Consider the following 24,847-nt stretch of genomic DNA (forward strand, 5'->3'; position numbering starts at 1 on the left):
GCCAGGCCACTCACTGATTCTATCGTCGGTACCTTCAGAGTCATCTGAATGAGTATCGCCTTTGCCTTGAATCGAATGATCGGACTATTTCTGAGATTTTCATTAATGCAATTTAAAATCTCCGGAGAGAGGTATTTTACTTGGGGTGTTTTCACGGGGGTGGCAATTGCGGTAGAAAGAATGTCCAGTTGCCTAGAATATTTTCAATTGATGCGAAATTAAGTTAGATTCCATCATAATTATGTTTGTACATAATTTTTCCATTGTACAAAAACCCCATGGCGTGGGCAGCCAAGGACTGGGTCTGAACATCACGTTCGCGGCTTTGAAAACGGGAGAAAGCTTAGTGAAATTTTCATTGTTGGATTTATTGAACGCTATGTCGTGTAATTAGTTTACTCGTTGTTTTTGTTTGAAGTATTGCCAGTCTTGTCGTTGCGCTTTATTAATTAAGTGATTGACGTTTATATCTACGTAACTTAGATCAGACGATTTCATCGTTGATGAAAGGAGGAAATGATCAAGTATGGTCTTGGAACTTTTTTCCTTGGACCGTTGCGTCATGTGTCCTATACCTTTTAATAGGTATATGTTGTGCGCAAGGGATACAGTCCACTAAATATTCATTCAACGGATAAAATCACCTAAAATCATGTTGGGCACATTAAAAGAGTTTCAAAACCACTCCTTAGCGCGCAATCTGCGTAGTTCGTAACACGCTTTCTCAAATTCACCGCCTTTTGGGGCAGTCTCTCTTGGTTACCTACAGTCGGGCTTGCCTGGGGAGAGATCAAGCCTAAATAATCAAACAATCTCTCGAACAGTTATAAACTCTGCTCATGTAAAATTTCAATTTATTCAATGCTCTCGTAAAATAAAGAAAGAAAAAGGGAACAATCGCTGAAAAACGATTAAAATTATATAATGAAATAAGTTTGTGAAACTGTTTGTTTACTCAAGTTAATTTTTCTTACTCCTCTGCCTGTGCAAACCTGGTCGGTGGTGACTGAAAAATACTGCCCGCAGACGCGAGAAACTTGGAAAAGCGAGTTACGAACTACGCAGATTGCGCGCCAAGGAATGGATTTCTTCAGACTTTTTTGATGTGCCCAACAAGGTTTTCGTCCGATTTTACCCGCCAAGAGGATATTTATTTTGCTTTAGCTCTTTCGAGGAACACACTCCACTGTAATTTTTTGAATTTCAATACCTATCATAGCCGATACACGGAACGAACACAACATTGACACAGAGCCCAGGAAAAGACGCGCTTTAATAACGGCGCGGAGATACAACTATTCGTGCTTGATGGATGTCCGTGTTGCGTCTTTAAAATTGAAGGCGCGATGCCGCGAAGCGTGAACTGTCGATGGCAATACTCCGCTCCATTCTGACTAGAGGGTATAGCTCTGATTCTGGAGGAAAGTTAAAAAGCGAGGCCCGAATGCGTCTCTTCTATCTTCGGCTGTATTGACAATAGACTCCTCATTTCTTTCAATTCAATGTCTGACTTTTTTTCCAGTATGTATTTGTTGGCATATGCTCGTATTCACATGCCAAATACAACCGGCCGGCGGGTGTGTGTTTTTAGCAAGCGTTGGGTCTATTTGACCCGGCTTTGACATCTAAGGTTTTAACGCCTCAAATTGGCTTTTAATCGAAAAGAAAATTCAGATTTACAAGTATACTTTCCTACGTACCTAGATTGATTGTTTTCTGCTGGAAAAAGTTGTGTTTATAATCATTGACTTCAAACTGCTTAGCGAAACTCATCTCGACAGAGAGATAATGGAATGGTTGTAAATGATCTGTTCCCGTTCAATGTGCTAAAGTGATGGCTAGTGTTTCAATTTTCATCTCTCATCTTTTGTCAGGTATTTTTTTCACAGGAGCTTATCAGCTATTTTGTAAAAACATAAAAACCTTATCTTCTGTCCTTTTTGCTCTCACGTATTCTGTTTCTAATTTATTTCCTTACTTCATCAAAATTTCTACTCCATTTCTCCTCTGCTTTTCTTTGACTTTCAACCTGATTTACCGCACATTTTCACATAATTTGTAACAAAACTTCCAACTTACTTTGCAGTGGTGTGAATCGCTATTCTCATTCAATCATTTCTGTAAAATCAAAAGATACTACGCTAAATTGATTGTATTTTTCCAAAAGGAACCAAGAGCATTCCAATGTTGCTAGGATTCTGCAACGTACATTCTTTGCCACAAAATTACTGAAATAATGAAGAAAGTCATGTTCACAAGGATAACTTTCCTCTTGAATTCATAGTTTATTGAGAGTAAAGATAAACTTTGTATAGATGATCAGTTTAGATTTGCAAGGTAATGAAAAATGCACAATCTTAGCGACATTGGAATGCTCCTGGTTTATTTTTGTAAAGTGCAATCCAAATAAGATTCATCTGTATTGTCACATTAAACATGACGCTTGCCACCCTGTGAGAAAGAGGGGGATATCGACGGCGGTAGGACAACCCGAAGCGCATGCATCACTACTTGGAATTTATTGCCCTTGAATTGCCTCGTTTTTCATGGTTAGTGGAAGACTTGGTCTCTTGTTACGTCGCCGTACGGGAATTAACCCCGATATATCGGAATAGTAGGTCGTCACGTCGTTGAGTTCTGCTTGAGTTTCTCGAATATCAGCCTTCCCGATCAAGTTCCGCGTGACACTTATCATTCAGTCACTACTGTGTGTAGCCACTGATGCCAACGTTCAAGGCAATTTATTTTCTTCAAATATCTACCAAAGCGACAAGGTAGAGAGCTGAGAGCCAGCATGTGAGAATGGACCACTAGACAAGGTACGAATTTAAGCATTCTGATACATGTTTTTTAACCAAAATTTCACGTAGAACACGATGCGCACAACAAAAATTACCGAAATCAATTCCTTACGAAGATATTTAATGATTCCTGATGCGTGAATTCAAACCACCCGCTCAATAAAACTCAATGCTCTACGTGATTCACATCGCGCGTTGAATATTATCGTGACAGTCTCTGCGATGTGAAAATCTGGCAACCACAATTTTGACGCTTTGGCTCAGCTATAGCAAATTGCTTATCATTTGAACAACACATGGTGGGAAATGAACAGTGCTCGATTGAAAGGCTTGCTGAAACTGTTGTAGTGCGCGCTTTGACTCACGTAGAGCTTTGAGTTTCTTGTGAGCGGGCAGTTCAAAATCCGCGTAACCAATGTGAAATAAAAAGGTTAATATCTTCGTCAGAAGTTAGTTTCAGTAATTTTCGTTGCGCGCATTGTGTTTTACGTGAAATTCTGATTAAGAAACATGTATCAGAATGCTTGAATTCGTGCCTTGTCTAGTGGTCCATTAACATTAATACATACGAGGTCTGATAGATTCGAAACAGGATTTTGGTGATAACTAGCCCAAAATGCGTCCGAATTATAGGTTTTCTTGGACTTTCCTGATAGCTAAAAATATACTTAAGAACTCTACATTCATAAATTTTAAAAATCCTAATTAGCTTCGTTAGTATGTTGTTTAAAGTAAGGCAACTTCATGGGTGTCATGCGATTTTTATGTTTGACCGAATTTGTCTCCCTTTTTTCGGCCTTGTACTACCTTTTTCAACCCACAAAGATGATTGGAGTTACGGCTCCATATCGTAGCCGTACACTCAAGTTTTGTCACCAAAAATTATCCCATCCAAAAATGTAGGATCATTGTTAGAACGTTTAAGCAGCTAAAGGGAACTTGACACGCGGTTGGATTTTTGTTAAACGGAGAACAATCAAGGAGCAAGTGTACCTAAAACTCGATAAATGTCTACTTATTCAATCAAAATTGTATGTACTGAGCCTTCAGAAATATCGCACTGTTCAGCAAGCTCGAAAAGACCATTTTCGAGCCTTTTTGCCCCTATATCATTTTTGAACAGATTAGGTTGCCGTTTTACACACAACTGCCTTTTGCCACAACTAAAAATGTGGTTTTCCTCCTAAGCAACGATCATTGAAGACTCATACGGCCACGGAGGTGACAATAATCTCGAGTCGTCGTGGTTTCCGTCTGTTTTTGACTTTCGTCTCAGGTCTCTCGTCCGGATTCGTTGCCAAAGCTCATCCCGAACTTTGAGTCCTTTCATTGCACTCCGAAACTTTTCCCTTTGTCAATAAAACACTGCCAGCGACTAGCTACTTAAAACTTAGATTGGCGGGTTGGTTCTCGAACCTCGTGGCCGGAATTCACCCACCAGTGTGATCCAGGTTCGACCCTGGGTTCTAAACGAATTTTTAACGAGGTCGCAGGTTTTTCAACACCAAGATTCGGTCGACTCGACACAGGGAAAACTAGCCCAAAAATATCAAGAAACCGCTCTTGTTGGTTCGTGTTTTACTACCTACATTAAAACAAGCTTTTGAGCACTCCTCACTGAACAAAAAAGTTACGGGCTGTATAAAAATACCGTCAGGTCCGGGCTTAGAGGCTGGAAGCTCCGGGTGCTGGAGCCGTAGCTTACATTGCTCCGGGTGCTCCGCCCAGAACGCGGACGGTATGTCTATGCAGCCCGTACGTACGGTTTCCACGCACAGAGTATTTTTTCAATGTTTCTTAATGTGTATGCTTGCGAGTGAAGTTCACCGTTCACGGTACGGCCAGTCGCACAGTAGATCGAGTCATCAGGTCGGACATGCAATTTTTGACAGAAACTGCAAATTTTGATGTTTATTTTGTCGAATTTAAAATTTCGAGGGTCTATTTTTACAGAAAATTTTAGGAGAAAACCATTGGTACTATCTTCAAGACCTCTAAGTTTTGTTTAAACGGTGGTTTAAGCGTTTAAAGTTTTTAAATTTTGTCCGATCTCTCCCGTTAATTGGATCCACTGTGCGGCGCCCTCAGCGCCCTCGTTGAATGCAAAACGGTGACATTGATGCCATTTGAACCTGGCCTTCCCTCCCCGCCTCCCAGAAAGGGCACAACATCGCCATTCGCTCCGGTCGAACCTAGTTTCGCCACTCTCAATGGATACGTGTCCCTATTTATCGTCCGGTTGTTCCGTCGCGTGGGTGCTCGATAAATTACCCCTGTTGACAAAATAATTGGGCGCCACCTCGACTCTTCCCTTCGTTCGAATTAACGATCAGTGGCCTGGCGTGCTTTGCCATTTATCGATTGCTCTGCCGTTTAAACCCATAGAAAAGGATCGATAAGAAGGATGTTCGTGACGACCACCTTGATAATCGATTCTTTTTTTTTTTTGTTTGTTTATTATCGCAAAATACAGAGCATTATACATTTACACTTACAATGAAAGTGGTGAAATAAGATTTAAAGAGACAATAATTATGAAGACTATAAATTACAAAGATTGACTCGGTTGAGGTGAAAATAGTAAGTACAATAATTACGTAATTCAACTCGGTTGTAGGTTCGCGATGCCGGAATCCGCCTTAAGGCCCTATGTTGGCAGTAATCGATTCTTTACCATAGCCGTAATGGGGTCGCTCCCCCAATCGATAGCTTTTCCAAAAGCAAGCTTCTATCTTTGGAGCTCTGCCAGGGTATCGCCAGGATAAGTCAGTCTGATCTTGTTCTTGCATACAAAGCCGAAGTCAGAGGCTGTCAGTCTAGCCTCTCGTGCACCATCCCAAGCTTTATTACCTTTCGATTGACCAATCGTCTTCCTCTCAAGGGCTTCGCGCTCTTCATCATTGAGTTGTAAAAATGTCAGTCTCCTTTCCATGTTTTTCTTCAGAACATCTTCCGGCAGATCTTCCTTACGTTGGGCCATAATCTTCAGTGGCTTTCGATTTTTGGCCGTTTTCATTGTTTGCGTCTATTCCTGGAAGAAGTTTTGTCAGCGCTTTGTAAGATTCTTCATTATTGACATTAATTTTCTGGGAGAGGTTTGTCATCAAAAGTAGGATCTATGTAATTTTCACGATCCGCCTGCAAGTCCAACCTTCTTCTCGATTGGCTCATCACTTTGTGCATGCGCGTTTTATCAGCTTTTTTTTACAAACTGCTTTGGCTATGCTTGCAAATGTGGCGTAAGAATTTGGATCTCCACTACTGGCCAAATTGGGAAAGTAGACCAGCTCCGAACACTCCCCACATGTTGGATGCTCTACGGCCATGAAACACCTGATTTCCACCTGTAAACTTTGTGATCAGGTGCATGAAGCCCTCGCAAACATTCGTTGTCTGACATTCCAGAATGCTGCTGGAGAAATTTGTGAGGTACTCCAGTTCGTCCTGCGAAGCCCACAAGAAAGTATTGTCTAGGTCCAGCTTGTCTAACTGTCCACTCTTCAAGCAATACTTCGGAGAGCATTTCTGATGGTCACCTACGAAATGTGGCCGAATTGTTTCGATGACAATTGCCCTCTCGGATACCTGCTCTTTAGTCACTTTGTCACTTACGAATTTTTTTTTATTTTTTTTTTACCAATTTCAAAATAGCCCATTGGCTAATCCCACGCTCATTACCCCAGCCCCAGGTGACCATTGCCTGAGACCATGAAACTCGGATCACCTGGCCGGGAATCGAACCCGAGGTCTCTTGGTCATAGGGCCAGCGCTACAGCCACTACACCACAGGAGGCCAACATTAAGAATAAACATGCTCACATCTATGCAACAGCTCGTCTATCCCTATCATGGTATTCATATTGCACTTATCACAGAACCACAAAAGATTTTTTTCAAATTCGTTTAATACCTTAACTTCACATTCGTCCATTCCAACATTAAGACTCTCCTTGTATACTTCAGCATACCGTTTATTCTGCTGGTTGTCAGCCACTCCTTCTCTTTTCGATTATACCTCGCGCGGAGAGAGCCAGCCGGTCCATACAAACGTTTGGATTTATTTTTCATAAGGTGATTTAGACAGTTGATTTTTTCAACTTCCCACCCGTATGAAACCTCATCAATGATCCTGGAGTAACAAGAGGAATCGTCATATCCAATTAAAATCTTGTATCGTACACCATGACATTTCTCACCGTCCGTGGACCACTATATCTGCTTCCATTCCAGTAGAACTGCCGATCAATTTTTAAAACATGTGTGTTCTGGAGCTACTTTATGCCGCCGCTGAGCCACCCCACAAGTGCAACAATATTTATTCCTCACTCCGAGATACAACATTTTCTTCGTATGCTTTCCAATAACTATAACTGCCAGATTTTGCTTTATAGCTGTGCCCATAGGATCGATGGCTCCAACTTGCATCAGCGCACATCGTTGTGATGGGAGTGCCGTCAGATGCAAATGAACGGTTCAGCTCTGCTGCTGCTCGCTCCTACCTGCCGTTCTCAACTACCTCATTGGATAAACATTGCAACCATGCCTGTAAAGAGAAGAATAAATTAAGGAATCGAATTTTGCCTTCAAAAAGTGATAAGTCAATCCTTTGAACAATTTTTCCTCCATCTTCAACTGTCATAGACATGAACAACAGTTATTCCATTATTCCGCGGTGGATGACGTCAACAACCCGACTTTTCAGAGGACGATGTCTTGGTCATTATTGGGCGTGGAAAGTTGCTGTTTTGACGGATCTTATTATTTTTAGCTAATTTAAAAGAAATAAGCATGAAAACACAATTCTCTGACCAGCGCAGCTGACCCAATGGGTCCTCGCCGCTAGCGTTATATCTGCGGATGATGGGTTGAATGGATCAATGTGCAGAAAACTGAGAAGAATCTCAATTTTTGAAGTAAAACGGAATGCTTTTCGTGCACTTGCTGTTGTGAGGAAAGTAGCCGTTTGTGCATGCAACCTCAAAAATGCAGGGTGGAAGTTACTCGGCAATTGGTTGCTTTATCGATTTCGAAGTTCCCCTCCGGCAGCCCGGAAACTAATCCTTCATTTAAAATTCCAAAGCGACTTGTTTGCAAACGCGTGTTCGGACATTTACCTAGCCGCGGAGAGTAGACCGCGGGATATCTAAACTGATTCAATTAAGTGAGGTTCGAGGTAGATTAAAAGCCGCATGGAGCCGCGAGTCAAGCTGAAACCTCCATCCTCGCTGCCAAACACACCTTTTCCGCTTCAGATTCCAATTTCCACCGCTACACAGTGGAGCGAACTAATACGAGAGGTCGGACATGAAATTTGTGGCTGAAATGTCTAATTTTCATGTCGGGTTATTCAAGTCCGGAAATAGTACCGATTCTTTAAGGGCGGTCCGGAAGTACTGAAAAAGTGCGGAAATTCTGCAAAAAGGTCCGGAATGTTTTGATTTTTCGTCACTCATGTCGTGATTTCAAGTTCTTGAAATTTTTTGAATTTCGTCAAATGGAGGTACTGAAAAAGTACGGAATTTTTCTTTCGGAGGAGGTTCTGAATTTCTTGAGAATGCACTGAAAAAGTACTGTAAAAGTACTTATTTTTGACCAGCCTGATTTAGTAGACACCCTGTTTGTGTGTTTTGTCACAAATTCCATTTCCAAGGGTGCCTCTGAATGACAATTACACAAAAAAACCAGTCCACTCTGTAAACTTTTTTGTTTCATATTTCCAGAAATATAAGCTCTCATAGTTTCCAGATTTTGTCCGACCTCTCCAAATGACTCGATCTAGTGTGCTGTAATCATACCGAACCGCTCGTTTTCAGAGGAACCTATAAGCGTCGAAAAATCTTCGAACTTGGTTTCCCCTGTGCGTCGTAACTTCCAACGGCTACATTGACGAAAATATTGGTGTTCTTGTGTTACTCACGGTTAACTTAGACAAGTTAAACACAAACCAACCCAAACTTTGTGTTGATTTTGGTACTATTTGTGGCGATTTTAGCGCCAAAAAAATGAGTACATTAGAAAATCGCAGAGTCAACTGAAAGCTTGGGTTATTTTGTGATTTACCTCCCGTATTAACCAAGGTTTTATGTTAAGTTTTCTCTCTGTGCTTGGAGTGTCGATAAATTGCATCACACAGATTTTATCGCTTTAATTGGGTCATTTTAACAGTCAGCCCGCAATCCGAGAACTAAGATTTTCAGCCTGTTCACTGAAGCCAAATTTTCCAAGGAGTCTTCTATGGACCGAGTCAAAAGCCTTCTCTAAGTTTACTGCTCCTGTCCATGTAGCATCTTTCAAGGAGAAAATCGCAACATTTTGAAAGTGAGTCGTGATTTTTTGACGATATAAAGTCGCTAGGGTCATCAACATCTGATCGATTATCCTCAATCTTGTTTCAATTTTATCTCTTTAAAATCGCGTTTGTTAAAATGTAAATTTTATCTCAATTAATCACGATATTTTGTTTGACTTTATTGAGATGCATAGCTGCCGTTAAAATTGCGATTTTGTTGTTTTATGCGATGTAATTGCCATTTTCATCCGATAATAATGCTAAACTTCGACGTCGGTAAAGTCGCGATACCCTCACCGATCAAATCGAAACTTATTGCAATCACGGCGATTTGGGTGCAACCGAATTTAATTTATTGTCATTGATAAGAAAATCATGACAGCGCGAGTCGTGAAAGTTTTGATTCTAAATCATATCTTTTCATTATCATCATATTTTCATATTTCATTATCATCATACAGAAAAGTTAAATTCGCGCTATTATCGAAATCATTTCACCGTTCTTTTTCATCGGTGATCTCTGTCTCCGGGCAACTGTTTAGCAGACGTGCCAGTAATTTTGTTCGAATAAGTATGGGATCGATGGGCTCCACAACATCATTTGTGGAGATCTACTTTTTTAAGTAACGTCGACCTAGATAGAGGTTTGTCGTTACCTCTTTTTAGATCCTATAGAGACGCTGCGAGCCAGAGAGAGGTTAGAGACGCGGGCTCTTTTCCTCAGAGTTCACAACATATTGGCTCCTCATGAGGATAGTAGCTTTCAATAATTTCTTCATTGTAAGTTCAACCGCTTGAAAAGATGAGCGGCCATTTTGCCTTGTATTAATTTTAGTGACTCAGGAGAAAAAAACTTCGAATTGACTGATGTGTAGATCAACAACAAACGCTGCTGTTAACGTAAATACTCATCTTGGAAATTTTCAAAATGATTTCCTGCTACGCCTTATAATATTTTGATGAGGAAACGAAGGTTGACTTGCTCTTGCAGAATCAAATTAGTCCCACTAAACTCAAGAAACTTTCGGAAAACCGTAATGAACCGTTTTTTCGCGGTGTTCGAGTTTCATCAACGGGAAAAAGTGTTAGGGGCTACCCCTTAAAATTGTGGTACTACCCGAATTCATCGGATGATGTGGAGATTTTCAATTAATTGAGGTAGTATCGCAACTCAAGTTCACGGCAACATTCGGGTTAGTAACCTAATTAATTGGGGTGCCACCGTAATTAATTGAGGTATGGCCACAATTGATCGGAAATGTTCATATCATCTTACAAACTCTACTTCTTTTTACTGTGTCATATGTAGTGGTCCAGTTCAAGTGTACAGAACACTTGAAATAAACGGGAAACAAGAAAAACTAATTAAGTGAATTAAAACTGAAAACCTGAAAAAACCTCGGTGCGATGGTTGTCTGAAGAATAAGGTAAAAGAGAATTCAGAATCACAAAAATCCGAGATGCATTGATGCCAAGAAACCATCACGAAAGTAGCGGTGTTTCGAGTCGTTGCGAAATAATTATGTAATATGCGTTATCGAAACATTGCATTATTAATTTCTACATTGAGAAAACTTTAACTTACGTTTTGGGCATCTTCAATCCCTTTACACTTGGCGTAGAAGGAATCCCTATCCGTAAATACAGGCTGTTTCAGACCACCCGTACCAGGCCTTTTTCTCGGTTGGTTTAGGTCGTACGAAGTCAGAGACCGCGGGGTTGAATAGGGAATTGACCCCAAGGAATCCGAATTTTGTGGTCCCGAAACCCCTCCAACCCCCCTTGGGAGGTAAAGGGGGGGTCACGATGCTAAAAGTCACGGTTCCCGACCGAATTGCGGATCGATCGCATCAGAATTGAAAAGCACGGAAAATTTCACGTGGAATTGTCCCCTAAAAATCCAAAATCGGACCATCCAAGGCCCAAAAATGATCCCCTATAAAGAGGGGGACAGTACCCCCCTCCATAATTTCTCTTTGGTCTCAGAATTGACGTAAATTCTCCAGAAAAAGACGGTTTCCCAGGTATTCGACCTCGAGAAATCCGAATTTCATGGTCCCGAAGCTCCTCTAGCCCCTCTTGGGGAGTAAACGGGGGGGCCCAATTTTAGAAATCGGGGCTCCTTTCCGAATCGCAAATTGATTGCATCCAAATTGAGGAGCAGAACACATTTACATCTTAAGTGACTCCTAAGAGTTCTAATAGACCCCCTGAACGGCAGAAAGTAACTCCCTGAGGAGGGGGGCTTCGCCCCCGCCTAAAATTTCTCAAGATTCCTCAATGGTCGCAAAATTGACGTCGATTCTCCAGAAAAAGATGGTCTCCCATGTAATCGACCCCGAGGAGCTCAGGGAACATGAAATTTAGAGTCCTCGGGGTCGATTACATGGGAAACTGTCTTTTTCTGGAGAATCGAAGTCAATTTTGCGACCAAAGAGGAATCCTGAGAAATGTTTGGCGGGGGCGAGGCCCCCTTCCTCAGGGGGTTACTTTCTGCCATTCAGGGGGGTCAATTAGAACTCTTAGGAGTCACTTAAGATGTAAATGTGTTCTGCTCCTCAATTTGGATGCAATCAATTTGCGATTCGGAAAGGAGCCCCGATTTTTAAAATTGGGCCCCCCCGTTTACCCCCCAAGGGGGGCTAGAGGAGCTTCGGGACCATGAAATTTGGATTTCTCGAGGTCGATTACCTGGGAAATTGTCTTTGTATGGAGAATTTACGTCAATTTTGAGACCAAAGAGAAATTATGGAGGGGGGTACTGTCCCCCTCTTTATAGGGGATCATTTTTGGGCCTTGGATGGTCCGATTTTGGATTTTTAGGGGTCAATTCCACGTGAAATTTTCCGTGCTTTTCAATTCTGATTCGATCGATCCGCAATTCGGTCGGGAACCGTGACTTTTAGCATCGTGACCCCCCCTTTACCTCCCAAGGGGGGGTGGAGGGGTTTCGGGTTCACAAAATTCGGATTCCTTGGGGTCAATTCCCTATTCAACCCCGCGGTCTCTGACTTCGTACGACCTAAACCAACCGAGAAAAAGGCCTGGTACGGGTAATCTGAAACACCCTGTATGTCGTTGAGGATGGATTCCTTCAGTTTCGGTAGATATTCATTCCTTCTTCCAACAGGAATGGCGAGGCTCACAGACTCCAGGAGTTCTAAAACTATATAATATTTAAGTGACTGGAAAGAGGCAACAAGAGGTACAATTCATGCGTAATATTTTCATCCAGCATCAAGAGTGAGAGAATTGATGCTGTTAATTTAAGCTTGAACGGGAGCTAAACTCGAAGTTTCGCGACTCTCTATTTAGTCACGACGGCAACACTCCCCTCATCTTCTTCATCAACCGTTAAACTGGCTATGTCGTTATAATTTCCGCTGCATGCCCTCCCTTTGTTCGGAGAGTCGTGTATTAATCTTAGGATTGCATCCGTATTAAAGAGCCTCAAGGGTCGACGGGGGAAGGTTTATCCTTTCTTGCAGCAGCTGACTTTCAGCCTTTTTCCCCTTCGTAGTATTTTCCGTTTTCTTCTCACCGCTTTTCATTCCTCCATATCACGCTGCCGGCGCTGGCTGCGATAAAGCGCTGTCCTGCGATAAACAGAGCCTTTGCGCTTTTAGGTTCTTTTTTCAAAAAAAAGAGAGCCGATTACTTGTCTCCGCTCGGTTCTATGCTTCTTTTTAATTAAGCTAATTAAAGAATTCACACGATCCAACGACTCCCGATTCTCAACGCCAAGTCGTCCGACTCCCTTTTCCTAACGGTCACGTATTGTTTACGACTACCGTTATTTTTTTTACTCCTGTAAAAAATTATCGAGATTTGACTAGCGTTGACGACGCTAGTCAAATAGCGTGTTGAACTGACAAGCTGGTACATTTTTTAATGTATGATACACTGGAAAAAAAACACATTGGATCTAGAGTCCAGACTCTTAAAAACATTGACAAGAAAAAATACTCTTGATCCAATCGGATTTTTGCTTGAATCAAAACGAAATCCGCTTAGATTAAGAGGCTTGGTTCTTGATTTAAGCTAGATTCTGATTGAATCAAAAGTACATACCTTTTCTTGTCGATGTTTTTAAGAGTCGGGACTCTAGATCCGATGTGTTTTTTTTCTAGTGTACAGGTGAGATAATGAATAAACGATGCAAATGCAAACAAAGGTCAACGGTATTCTCTTAGATTTGTAAGTTTAAACATTACAAAAGTTAAGAATTCATTACGTCCTTAAATTTATCGCTTGCAATTTTTAGGAGTGGTCTCCCTTCCCCCTTAAAGAAGAAAAACAAAAAAACCCTTGGTACGATGGAAGTCCCACCAACACACCAATTTTTAAACACGCGGGCGCTTGAAATCTCTCTAAACATGGTTTTACTTTCTTTTTCAACATGTTTTTTGATGAAGGAATCATACCATATTTTGAGCCAATTTAACTTCAACGTTTCTGAAAACTCAAGTAAGAGAGACACCTCAACGCGCCTTAACGACGGCGCAGGGATACAACTATTTGTGCTTGATGGATGTCCGTATCGCATCTACAAAATTGAAGGCGCGATGACACGAGGCATAAACTGCGGGTTGAACCCGCTGTGAACCGACCCCATAACTCTTCCAGAGGCGACAGTCGGGTCAATTTGACTCGGCTATGGCTTCCTAGGGTTGGTTGTCACACAAAATTCCCCGACCCTCGATTTTTTCTTCTTTTGATGTTTCATATATCAAGCTAACAAGTACCATTATGAATCTGTTTCAGTTACGGTGTCCGGCTGTTCGTGTTTGTTTGGTACTCGCTGTGGCGACAAAACACGCCTGAAACACTGTGGTGCATCCAACAGTTGTTCATGGTGCTGTACTACACGAATTTTAGTGTCAACTTCCTCCTGTACTCAATGTGTGGGATCACATTTAGACGCTGTCTATGGCAGATGATTCGAAATCTTTGTAAAAAGCTATCAAGACTTCATTACTCTGAGTAAGTGATGTTCAGTTCCATACAGTTTAGTCAACGTTTTTGATTTGTCGTCGACCAAATCAACCATGAATCTGCGAGGCGCATCGGTGTTGACGGAGACGGTTCCGGGAATTTTCGCGCGCCGCATGCTCAAATGAACCTCGATGTACATTTTAGAAAATGATCCGCAGGAGATAATTAGATGGAGTTAAGAGGAAAGGTCACATCTGCAATGCAGTGTTTCAAAATCGCACCTGTTCCATCAAACATTCCTGTCGAAAATTGTTTCAGTATTTCTGGCACAAACGAAGGTTCATGCACAAAATTTGAAGCTAAACTGTTGGATGGTTTGAGAAGGTGGAATACTTGAAAATTGCCATGGAAATGCGACTGGTTTTACTTCCTTCTATTTAAGTGTATATGTAGAGAAGAAGTTTTAATGACATAACGTTCTCTAGTTTTGTTGAACCGGTTGTTACGTTGAAAATGGCAGAATGAAGTGAAAATTTGAATACGTAGCTCTCTCTTTCAATTACATCTTTTGAATTGTAAACTTTAAACCATCACAACTGCTGTTTGGTTCTACACTTCAGCATATTTTTGGTTGCAAAATGTTTGCAAAACATTTTTCTATGCAGTGGTACCAATATCCCATTTTTCAGTTTTGTATTGCATACTTAGGTCTGTACACACACGCATGTATTAATGTGTTATGTATTTCTGTCACGGCTGCTTTGGGCTCTCTGAAGCCAGCCTTCGCAGTCAGCCACAGGGCTCCTGCCCTCCAAAAAATTGCTCCGCGCTTTTCCCGCTACTCGCTCTGCAAGCCGCTTCACTGTGACTAAAAACTATGAGGATTGAACGATGAAAAGGCTGTATATTGTTACAGAAAGAGGTTTCTGAGTTAATCCATTTATATAAATTACATACCTCTTAACACAGTCTTCCTGATTATCCATGAGTTGACTTGCATCTGTAGACTGACTTACTGAACGAACTGTCAGTAGGCAGTAAGTCAATTGTGCTGATGGTTCCCTATTTGGAACAGCGTAATTAGACTTACAAATAAAATGTGCATACTTCAACAGAAAATGGTGATTTTTTCTAAAATTTGTTGGTATTTGCGAGTTATTCTAATTTGTCTATGGAATATAATCAAAATCCTGGAAAATATGTATTAATATTTTGAGGGGAAAACTCTCCTGAAATGAATAAATTAATTTGTCAAAAAACTTTCAGACAAAAATAAAATAGATGTGCGCTTACGTGCTTTCGCAGATCCCTATGGGTGCGAACACGGCTATTCGGTCAAACTCATAACGGAATTCGAGATCTTTCACTTGTGAGTTTAAAATACACAAAACGCGGAAGATGTGGGTTAACGTGCTTTTGGAGATTCTTGAGGGTGCAAACCCAGCTATTCGGTCGAACGCATCATGCAAATCGAGATCTTTCATTTGCGAGTTTAAAACTCACAAAACGCGAAAGATGTGTGTTTACGTGCTTTTGGAGCTTGCTCTGGGTGCATACACGGCTACTCGGTCGAACTCAGGAAGCAATTCGAGATCTTTCACTTGTGAATCTAAAACACACAAAACGCAGAAGATGTGTGTTTACGTGCTTTTGGAGATTCCTGGGGGTGCAAACAGAGCTGTTCGGTCGAACGCATCATGCAATTCGAGATCTTTTACTTGTGAGTTTAAAACACACGAAACGCTGAACATCTGTGCTTACGTGCTTTTGCAGATCCCTATCGGTGGAAACACGGCGATGCGAATCGAGATCTTTCACTTGTGAATTTAAAACACACAAAGCGCGGAACACGTGCGCTTACGTGGTTTTGGAGATCCCTATGGTTGCAAACACGGCTTTTCTGTCGAACGCATCATGCGAATCGAGATCTTTCACTTGTGAGTTTAAAACTCACCTAGCGCGGAAGATGTGCGTTTACGTACGATTGGAGCTTCCTCTGGGTGCAAGCACGGCTAATTGGGTTGTAGTGTAAATGGTACGGCGGTAAACGAATAACCTTGAACCCCAATTCAGCTGCCCTATTTTTATAAAAGTAATTGGAAATTGGAGATTTAAGCCTACTCACCAATTCAAGAAGTTCATGTTTTTTCATTTTTGCTGAGTTCGGAATACGCTTATTCAGCAACCTTTGGAGAATATCTGCCTTCAAAGATCCTGTGGTTGGAGTTTTGTCGACGATTCGCGAATGATACGGCGCGTTATCACACTTCCAGGAGGCAAACTTGGCAAGAAACTTTCTAAAAGCCAATTTTCAAACCAGGGGCTAGCCAATTCCTCGTGATAGTCTTTTGCGGACTTCAACGGGAAAATGAGAGGTGAAGTTCCAATGCATCCATGAACTCCGCCGGCATCGCGAATTATCAGTCTGCCTCCTTTTCTAGTCGGAGTATTGAGATTCTCTTGAACTGTACCGTCAGTTAAACCACGAATCGGACGCGTATTTTTGTTTACCAACGTTTCATCAAGACAAATCAAATCATTCCTGTTTACATTTTTTCGGAAAAACATACACCTTTTCACGCAATGTCCGGTTTCCCATTTTGTATCGAAAACCCAATCGCTTTAAAAGCACACGAAGCTATGTATTTTTCCCCGAAAAGAGTTTAGACCTCTTTAAATTTCCCAATAATTTTTCTTGAGTTGGAATCACCTTTTGTTGATAGTACACTGGAAAAAAAAAACACATTGGATCTAGAGTGTAGACTCTTGAAAACATCGACAAGATACAGCACTCTTGATTCAATCAGATTTAAGCTTAAATCTAAAGGAAATCCGCTCAAATTAAGAGGCTTGGTTCTTGATATAAGCTTAAATCTGATTGAATCAAGAGTATGTTTTCTTGTCGATGTTTCTAAGAGTCTGGACTCCAGATTCAATGTGTTTTTTTTTCCCAGTGTACGCGGAAACGTGTCGACAAGTAGCATCAGCATCAAAACTATCGCTTGGAGTTCCATGATAGCCTAAAACTGTTGAACCAATCAGAGAGCGGCACAGAGATTAGCAATACTCTCCCGCACATGTACACTGTACAGGTACCCTACTGCTCCCATGGTGCTTCCTCTCGCCACAGCCCAACTCGAATCCTGCCGCGCGTAGGAACTCAACTCATCCGTTCCTGGTATTATCGTCGTTCCTCTAGTGTAAGGGCGTATCTCCATTTCCACTTGAGCCTCGGAAACCATCGAGCTTTACGAAGAACAGGGCTCACGTGGCAATCGAGATACGCCCTTACGTTAGAGGGACGACGTTATGTGCGAATTGCGGCTCGCTGCGGAGAATCGGAAGCCCCGGAATGCCGCCAGGCGGAAGTGGTTGCGTTCACCGATGAATCAGTTTCGTACTTAGCATTTTGCCCGTGTCGCGTCAACGCGCGCGGCTCCGATCGATTAACAACTCGTCACCCCGGGTTAGTTGTGCGGTTGAACGCCTTCCATCCAAGTTCCGCGGCAGCGGCTCTCCGGCCCTGTAATTACGGGGGTGTGTGAAGTACATTGTGAATACATGCGACACTGCGTGAGTCACTGACCTAAATCATACAATTTGAGCATAATCTTTTCCGAGCTTTGGCAATGTGGCCGGACACCCAACTTCAATCCTGAAAAAGAACTTTTGCAACTTTTTGCGACTATCAGTGATATTGGTGCTTTAAAATGTGTTGAATTCAGGTTAAGCTCAGCATTTTCAGTCGCAGCTCCTAATGGAAATGTTGAATGTGTGAGGAATTCACGATTTGACTTCTGATTCTTATGTAAAGTTCGCGAGAAACACGATGGTCTCACTGGTCTTCTCTGAAATCAACTCCCAAGCTCAAAAAAAGCTCTCAAGTTGAGGCCAAAATGGAGGGGATATCCCACGCTATCCTGAGAGTCCACCTCTACATCAAGACAAACTCTCCATGCAAAGATAGGTAGCAAATACATTGACAGGGTTGCCGTGATTTCAGTTTATAGTCCCCAAATATAAGGTGGCAGCCCGTCAATGTATTTGCTCCCTATCTTTGCATGGGGAGTTTGTCTTGATGTAGACGTGAACTCTCAGGATAGCGTGGAATATCCCCTCCATTTTTGCCTCAACTTGAGAGCTTTTTTTGAGCTTGGGAGTTAATTTCAGGGAAAACCAGTGGCACCACCGTGTTTCTCGCAAACTTTTACATAAGAATCAATTGTCAAATCGCAAATCTCTCACACATGCAACATCTCTTCAAGTAGGGGGTACGAAGAAAAGAATAGTTGAGCACGAAAAATCTTCAACACACCCAACATTTTGTGGGTCAGGTTCCCAAACATTTTCAGGTACAGCGAAACAACAAAAACAAACCCCTCAACATAGCATGTTCGCTCGGCAACTGAGATCGTTACCATCCGGTCAAAGTATCACCTGCGACGTTTCAAAATTTACGCCGCTTTTTTATTTTTTTACAGAGAAATTGTTCAACACGAAGCTGTTCGAAAATTTCACTGTATTTTCTTCGTGCTGCCGATAAAATGCAGTGAAGTTTTTAAACAGATTCAACCAACAATTTCTCTGTCTAAAAATAAAATGGCGGAAGAAATTTTGGAACGTCGCATGGTGCTTGTGACATTCTGGTCGGGACGTGACGAGATCGAATTCAAACGTGCCCCGCACGCCGCACTTCTTAGGCTTGTCACATCTTTATTCGTGCCTCAATCGAAGTGATATTTCACAGAAGTCTTTCCTGCAGTATGTACTATCGATCTACATCTTAACATCGGACTTTCCCTATCTTCATCTTTTCGTTTAATTGCCGCTTAAATCTGGCTATGGGACCATAGTGCAGCGCACAATGGATCGAGTCCATCAGGAGGTCGGACATGAAATTTTTGACTGAAAATGCAAATTTTGATGTTTATTTCGTCACATTTTAAATTTCAAGGGGTGCTCGTAGCGAAAAATTACACGAGGAAACCAATGGGACCCGTTTTAGAACCTCAAAGTTTTCTTTAGACACAGTTATAAGTGTTTAAAGGTTCCGAATTGTGTCCCGTCTTCTACTACCGACTCGATCCACCGTGCGGCGTGGCGCGGCGCCTCAGCAATTAACTTGTTGATTGTTGAGTCAGGCCGACCGAGCGAACGCGTGCGCTAAGCGAGAGCAAATGAGTAATCTCACTCGGCGGATTACCGTGTGGTCCCCCTCCCTTCCCCCCCCCCCCGGGGGGGGGGGTGTCGAGTGGTAGCTTAGCGCAACCCCTACGACACAGGTCTGAGCTCATTGATGATACTCGGCTTTCGCGGGTGCCGCATCAAAGCGACACCGGTCCCCACCACGAGCAAACATCTATACACGGAAGCTATTGACATGCGAAAAGGAGTTCCGCTAATCCAATGATAGAGTCCTAAACGGGCACCAACCCACATAGTGACTCTTGAGGGAGGCCCCAGCGTGGGGTTTGTAGGGTACCTCGTCCGAGTCAAATGGTACTCGCTGATAACAGGCCGCAAGAGCACCTCTTGAAATCGCGGTTCCTCCTCTTCGATCGCCCGGACAACAACGAAATGCCGGTCGGAGTAACGAAGTGCAGGATTGTGCCGATTCATTGCAATTTTACGTCGCCATCAAACTGTTGGTGTAAATTCTGTTGATATCGTTACCTTTCGGCCAAAGTATCGTAAGCGCCCTGATGCGACGTTTAAAAAGTTCCGCCGCCATTTTATTTTTGTATCGCAGGAAAATTGTTCAACGAAGCTGTCTGAAAATACGCTTCTTCTGAGCCTGGCAATACGTGTTACTTCGTTGAATTTTGCTCTTGGATTGCAATATACTTTGAGTAGGTTGCCTCGATGAGGATACTGCGAAACCGGCAGACCCCCGGGAAACCTATGTCCCGCGGGCACTGGGCACTCATGCCCCCCTTGCTCGATAATTGAAAAGATCAGAGACCCGTCGATTTGGCGACCCCTTATTTTTGTTAACTTTCATTCGTTTACTTACGTCAATTTTATGCGGTGTTTTATCACCTTTTTAGTTCCATGAGCGGTTTGGCCGCACCATTGAATGTTCTCGTTTTTCTGAATGGTATGCCAGGTTGCATTGCGTTTGATAGCATTAGCGAGTTTCCAGGTAACGCGTGACCGTTAACCGCGCGGTAATGTGTTTACACTGGGGTCTTTTCGTTGACTTCCGGTTTCCCGAAACTAGAGCTTTCAAGCTTTGTGTAAGTGGGATTGAGACAAAAGGGGGTCCAAATACGTCCAGTTTGTCTCGTTAAAGTCCCGCATACTTTAGAAATTACTTAAATAGCTCGGAACTTTCCAGGTAGGGTGTTTCCCTCGTCAAATTTAGTCACCCCACTCACTGAAAGAAGCGGTCACCCCGTTCCGTAAGCGGGTTAGCTCTGAAATATTAGGTTTTGGTCACTCCAGGTGGAATATCTTTTGTCGCCACAATGACTTCAAACAGTCAAGACAGGGTTGTCACAGTCGCAGGGAATGCCGGGAAATGTCTGAGAATTTTTAAAAGTCAGGGAAAACCGGGGAATGTCAGGGAAAAATTATCAAGTCACCTTTAATTACTTTTTAGAATGGGTTTGACATTTCGAACGACAAATTTTGCCCAAAAATTGTTTCTAAGTATTTCCTTTTACCGCAATCTGGCACACCTTTAATTGTCAGGGAATTTCACCAAAATTCGTTAGGAAAATGTCAGGGAATTTTATTTAAAATAATAAAGGATGAACAGTTTACCAAAACACGCATTTTGTATTGGGATCTAAATGTTTCGGCACAAAAATACCATCTTCAGCAAATATAAAATTATGAAAACAAAACACTGAAAAACTTTAACAAGATAAAGAAATACCGCGATGCAAAATAAACAACAGATGAAAGCAAAACGAATCAACACATTATTCTATAAATTGAAATCGAGAAAAATTGGAGTAGAAAAGAACGCAACATTCAAGACGGAGGTTTAGTGATAAATACTATGAAAATGTAAACAAAGTCTACAGAGGAATATGATCAGTGTCGAGAATGCTAGAGAAGTGGGTGATTCTAAGAATTCTTTGCTGAACATTGTTTTCAATTGTTCTTTCTTCCTCTGATACGTTGCTGGTATAACGTTTCTTGAAAAAGTTGTTCAAAATGTAGCCTGTTACTGGGGACAAGCTTCGTACATCATATCCCTGAATTCTTCTTCTTCAACCATACTTTCAACAGATTTGCATTCAACAGAGCCCCAGTCTTGGAGATAGGAACATTTTGAGTCATACGTTGAGCCTGCGGAGAATTATTGGTCCACTTGCCTGTAGCCTTGAACAGATCTGTGATTTTAAAAAAGTGAAGTTTTTGGAAGTATCTGTAATTTCTTAACTTAGTGACCCTCGAGAGTCCCGTAAAAATACATTTTGCTCGGTTGGAACGCTCAATCTGATTTTTAATAACAGTCAAATCCGACTTTTTTGCGCATGAAAATCGGTCGGCGCGCATTCAGCGGAAACTTCAATCGCTCATAACTCCGGAACCGTTTGGTCCTAGCTTAATGGACCACTCGTTGGATGCGGAAAAAGACGAACAATTCAAAAAACTGGTGTTGGTTCAAATAGTAAATTGAAATCTTTGTAAATTCTTCGTTTAAAAGAAATTTTCTAGACTGTTAAGCACGTATGTTAACTTAAAAATGTGATATCGGGATTTTGGCCTTTGGAATCTTAAAGTATGCAATTTTAGACGATTTTTCGTCCAAACTGGACCTCGATATCTTTCTTCGTTTGAGAGATATCGAGGCTCACAGGTTTTGACTTTCACCCACCTCCCCCCCCCCCCCCCCCCTAGCTTCCCCCAAAATTTTTGGGGGTCTGAAAATTTGAGTAAAAAAGCGCTCTAGTCTGAGTAATCAATAGACAAAGTCTTAAGAAATTCCAGAGGGGGGGGGGGGGGGGGGGAACGAAAGCCGTTTTTGCAATAAAGCGCTTTAGTGTTTCTGGCAACCTTTCTCAAAACCGCACACTGCAGTCTCCCCTGATATATTCACACCAGCGTCAATGATTCAGTGCGCCAAATTAAATGGAGTAACACGGTACTTAAGTATTAAAGAACACGCACCGGCTGTTTTGTATTTTCTCTTCTTTTTCTCCATCATAAGAAGCAATTACAGCCTCTTGATATTAAACAGCCGTAGTTCTGCGTCTACTACTTTCTGCTAATTGTGTATTTATATTTTGAGTATAATTTTAGTGGCCAGATATATATAGAAAGATACGCTACTTACCACTGTGTCTAAACCGGTTGTTACGGTAAAGTACCCATAATGGGAAATCAGGCAGGGACGCGAGAAAACGCTCGTATCCCCGAGAAGTATTTTTCACGCTCAGTTTTGGGATGCAAGCTCTCGTGGGACCGTAAGTTCATGTCGCTAATCGCACGAACGCATTCACCTCGTCCACCTTTATCCATGGGCATGCACCTTAATGATGTTGTGTCACATTTTGTTTTGTATTTTTTTTGGTTTCAATGTCTGTCTTCGGGCCAACCTTTATGCGTCCTTATCGCAGCAAAATCAACGGCAACCATGTTTAAATAAACTAAGTACTGTGGATTTTTTGTTCACAGGTGAACGTTCGTGCCACGTCGTTTCATTCTCGCCTAGTTTTGAGCCTAATGATCTCTATCTCTAACTGTCCTTCAGATTCTCTGACTCAACTTTTATAAATCTCTTGTATCTTGGTTTATTCATATAGTTGTCAGGAACTGCTTCTTCGCGTGTCTTTTCTTATATTTTTGTACTGCTCTTCAATAGAAATTAACAGCAGGCAATACGAGTGTGGGATTGAAGGAAGTCGTTATATCATCTTATGATTTTCAAAACCACACTGGAAAGAAAAACAACACATTGGATCTAGAGTCCAGACTCTTAAAAACATCGACAAGAAAAAGTACTCTTGATTCAATCAGAATCTAGCTTAAATCAAGAACCCAAGCCTCTTAATTTAAGCGGATTTCGTTTTGATTCAAGCAAAAATCCGATTGACTCAAGAATATTTTTCTTGTCATTGTTTTCAAGAGTTTGGACTCTAGATCCAATGTGTTTTTGTCTCCAGTGCACATGTAGAACGTAAGACTTCAAAGTCTGAGTACAACGGACGAATTCTGGTCGTCGATAAATTTTGAAACACATAAATCAGTTTTTTTTACACACCTTTTCTTGTCACAGTGTTCCAAAACTTACGCTTTATTTTATCTCGACATCCCCCATATTGTGTTTCTTTTATTTTAGCATGTTCTGTCAATTTTCAATGAATAAATCAAAGAATTGTTCTTTGATATACACTTCTAATTAATTTTAAGTGGCTTTTTTTTATCGAAACCCCCGTCAAGCTGTATCCTGATGCTGACAAAAAGTTAAAATCAAAATCATGAAACTTAAATCAGAATATTGACATTATCAAAATAACCTGGTGAATCCTACTTTCATGAGATAACCGCAAACTTTTTTCGCGCAGCTAAGCACTCTATTTTCCTTTTTAAGGTTTTTTATGGCTCGCAATTAGTTTACATAGACCAACTAGGATATTTGCACCGAACAAATGTCAACTGAGCCGGGAGGTTTGTTGGGATATCGCACAAAAAATTTCTGCCGATGTCCATCCGCAGCACACCCAACGAAAACTTTGAAGCCAGAACTGATCAATATAAGATGAGTGTACTCGGATGGGTTGCTGTAGGAGTATAGCGACTTTGAGTAAAACCAGAGGGATTTCAAAGCCGGATCAAGCCCGGCCCAACATCTTTCTGCTGTAGGTTTTCTGGTAAGCGAAGGGTTAAACATGTAGGAGCGCCGTTGGACCGTCATTTTTCTCCTGCATTAAAAGCAGAGCTCCCTCTCTACCGGAATGTCTCCTACAAAAAAAGCTCTTTGGAAAGGTGAATTGTGAGCCGAGCTTTGCATGTCCAGAAAAAAAGCCAAAACGAATTACAGCTAATGGCCAGGGAGTCATTGTAGCTGCAGGGGTGGTACCGCACAGTGGATCGAGTCTATAATAGAAGTCGGACGTGAACTTCATGACTAAAACCGCAAATTTTGATGTTCATTCCGTCACATTATAAATTTCAAGGAGTGCTCATGAAATGAAATCATACGAGGAAACTAATGTAACCGCTTTAAGAACCTCAAAATTTCGTATACACGGAGTTATGGAGCTTTTAAAGTTTCCAAATTTTGTCCTATTTCTCCTATTTACTCGATCCACTGTGCGGCGCGGCGGGACTGCGCTTCTATTCATTCGCGTAAAATGCAGCTCAAGAACGTTCCCTAAACTAATATTTACGTGTCTCACACTCAGCAGTCAGGTTTCTGCAGATTTCGAATATTTTTCGGAGGAAGCTTGTTTTTGCACCTCCATACTCAATCCCACCCGACTATTGATGAATGTGTTCCGCTGAGCAGTTTCCTATCTATTTGTAAATACTAGTCATGTAACGTTCAGATTTTCTATTTGTTATCATATTTTATTAAATTGAAACAGAAATGGAAGTAAAATTATTTTGATGGTTATATGTGGTTTTTATTTGCTTTATTACAATCCACACTGCGCAAAATCGCACTCCGAATTCCAGGTGCAGGGGTGGTTATAACAGTGCAGCCCAAGTAAGCGGTCCAACTACCTCAAGCGATTTGAACATGTCTCTTGCCGCGCATAAACGCAATGAAGTTTTTTTAAATGTTATTGCCGGAGCGTTTCAACACGAGTGTCATCTTCAAGGCATTACAGATACATAAAACCTAACAAAAAAGGCAGAAGAT

The 24,847-nt window shown here is 41.6% G+C and overlaps 1 protein-coding gene across 4 annotated transcripts in view; it reads left to right on the plus strand.

Annotated features, from left to right (window-relative positions):
- The window catches only part of CNMaR (G-protein coupled receptor), a 262,428-nt gene extending 237,802 nt beyond the window's left edge, over window positions 1-24,626 (plus strand). For all 4 annotated transcript variants that reach the window (XM_019045463.2, XM_019045464.2, XM_019045465.2 and 1 more), the window contains 2 exons: window positions 13,855-14,073; window positions 22,657-24,626. In XM_019045463.2, coding sequence (XP_018901008.1) covers window positions 13,855-14,073; window positions 22,657-22,660 — 223 coding nt within the window. In that variant the 3' untranslated portion in view covers window positions 22,661-24,626. The remainder of the gene's footprint in view (window positions 1-13,854; window positions 14,074-22,656) is intronic.
- The last annotated feature ends 221 nt before the right edge of the window (window positions 24,627-24,847 follow it).

The sequence above is a fragment of the Bemisia tabaci genome, chromosome 3, assembly GCF_918797505.1.
Source record: "Bemisia tabaci chromosome 3, PGI_BMITA_v3".
Lineage (NCBI taxonomy): Eukaryota > Metazoa > Arthropoda > Insecta > Hemiptera > Aleyrodidae > Bemisia > Bemisia tabaci.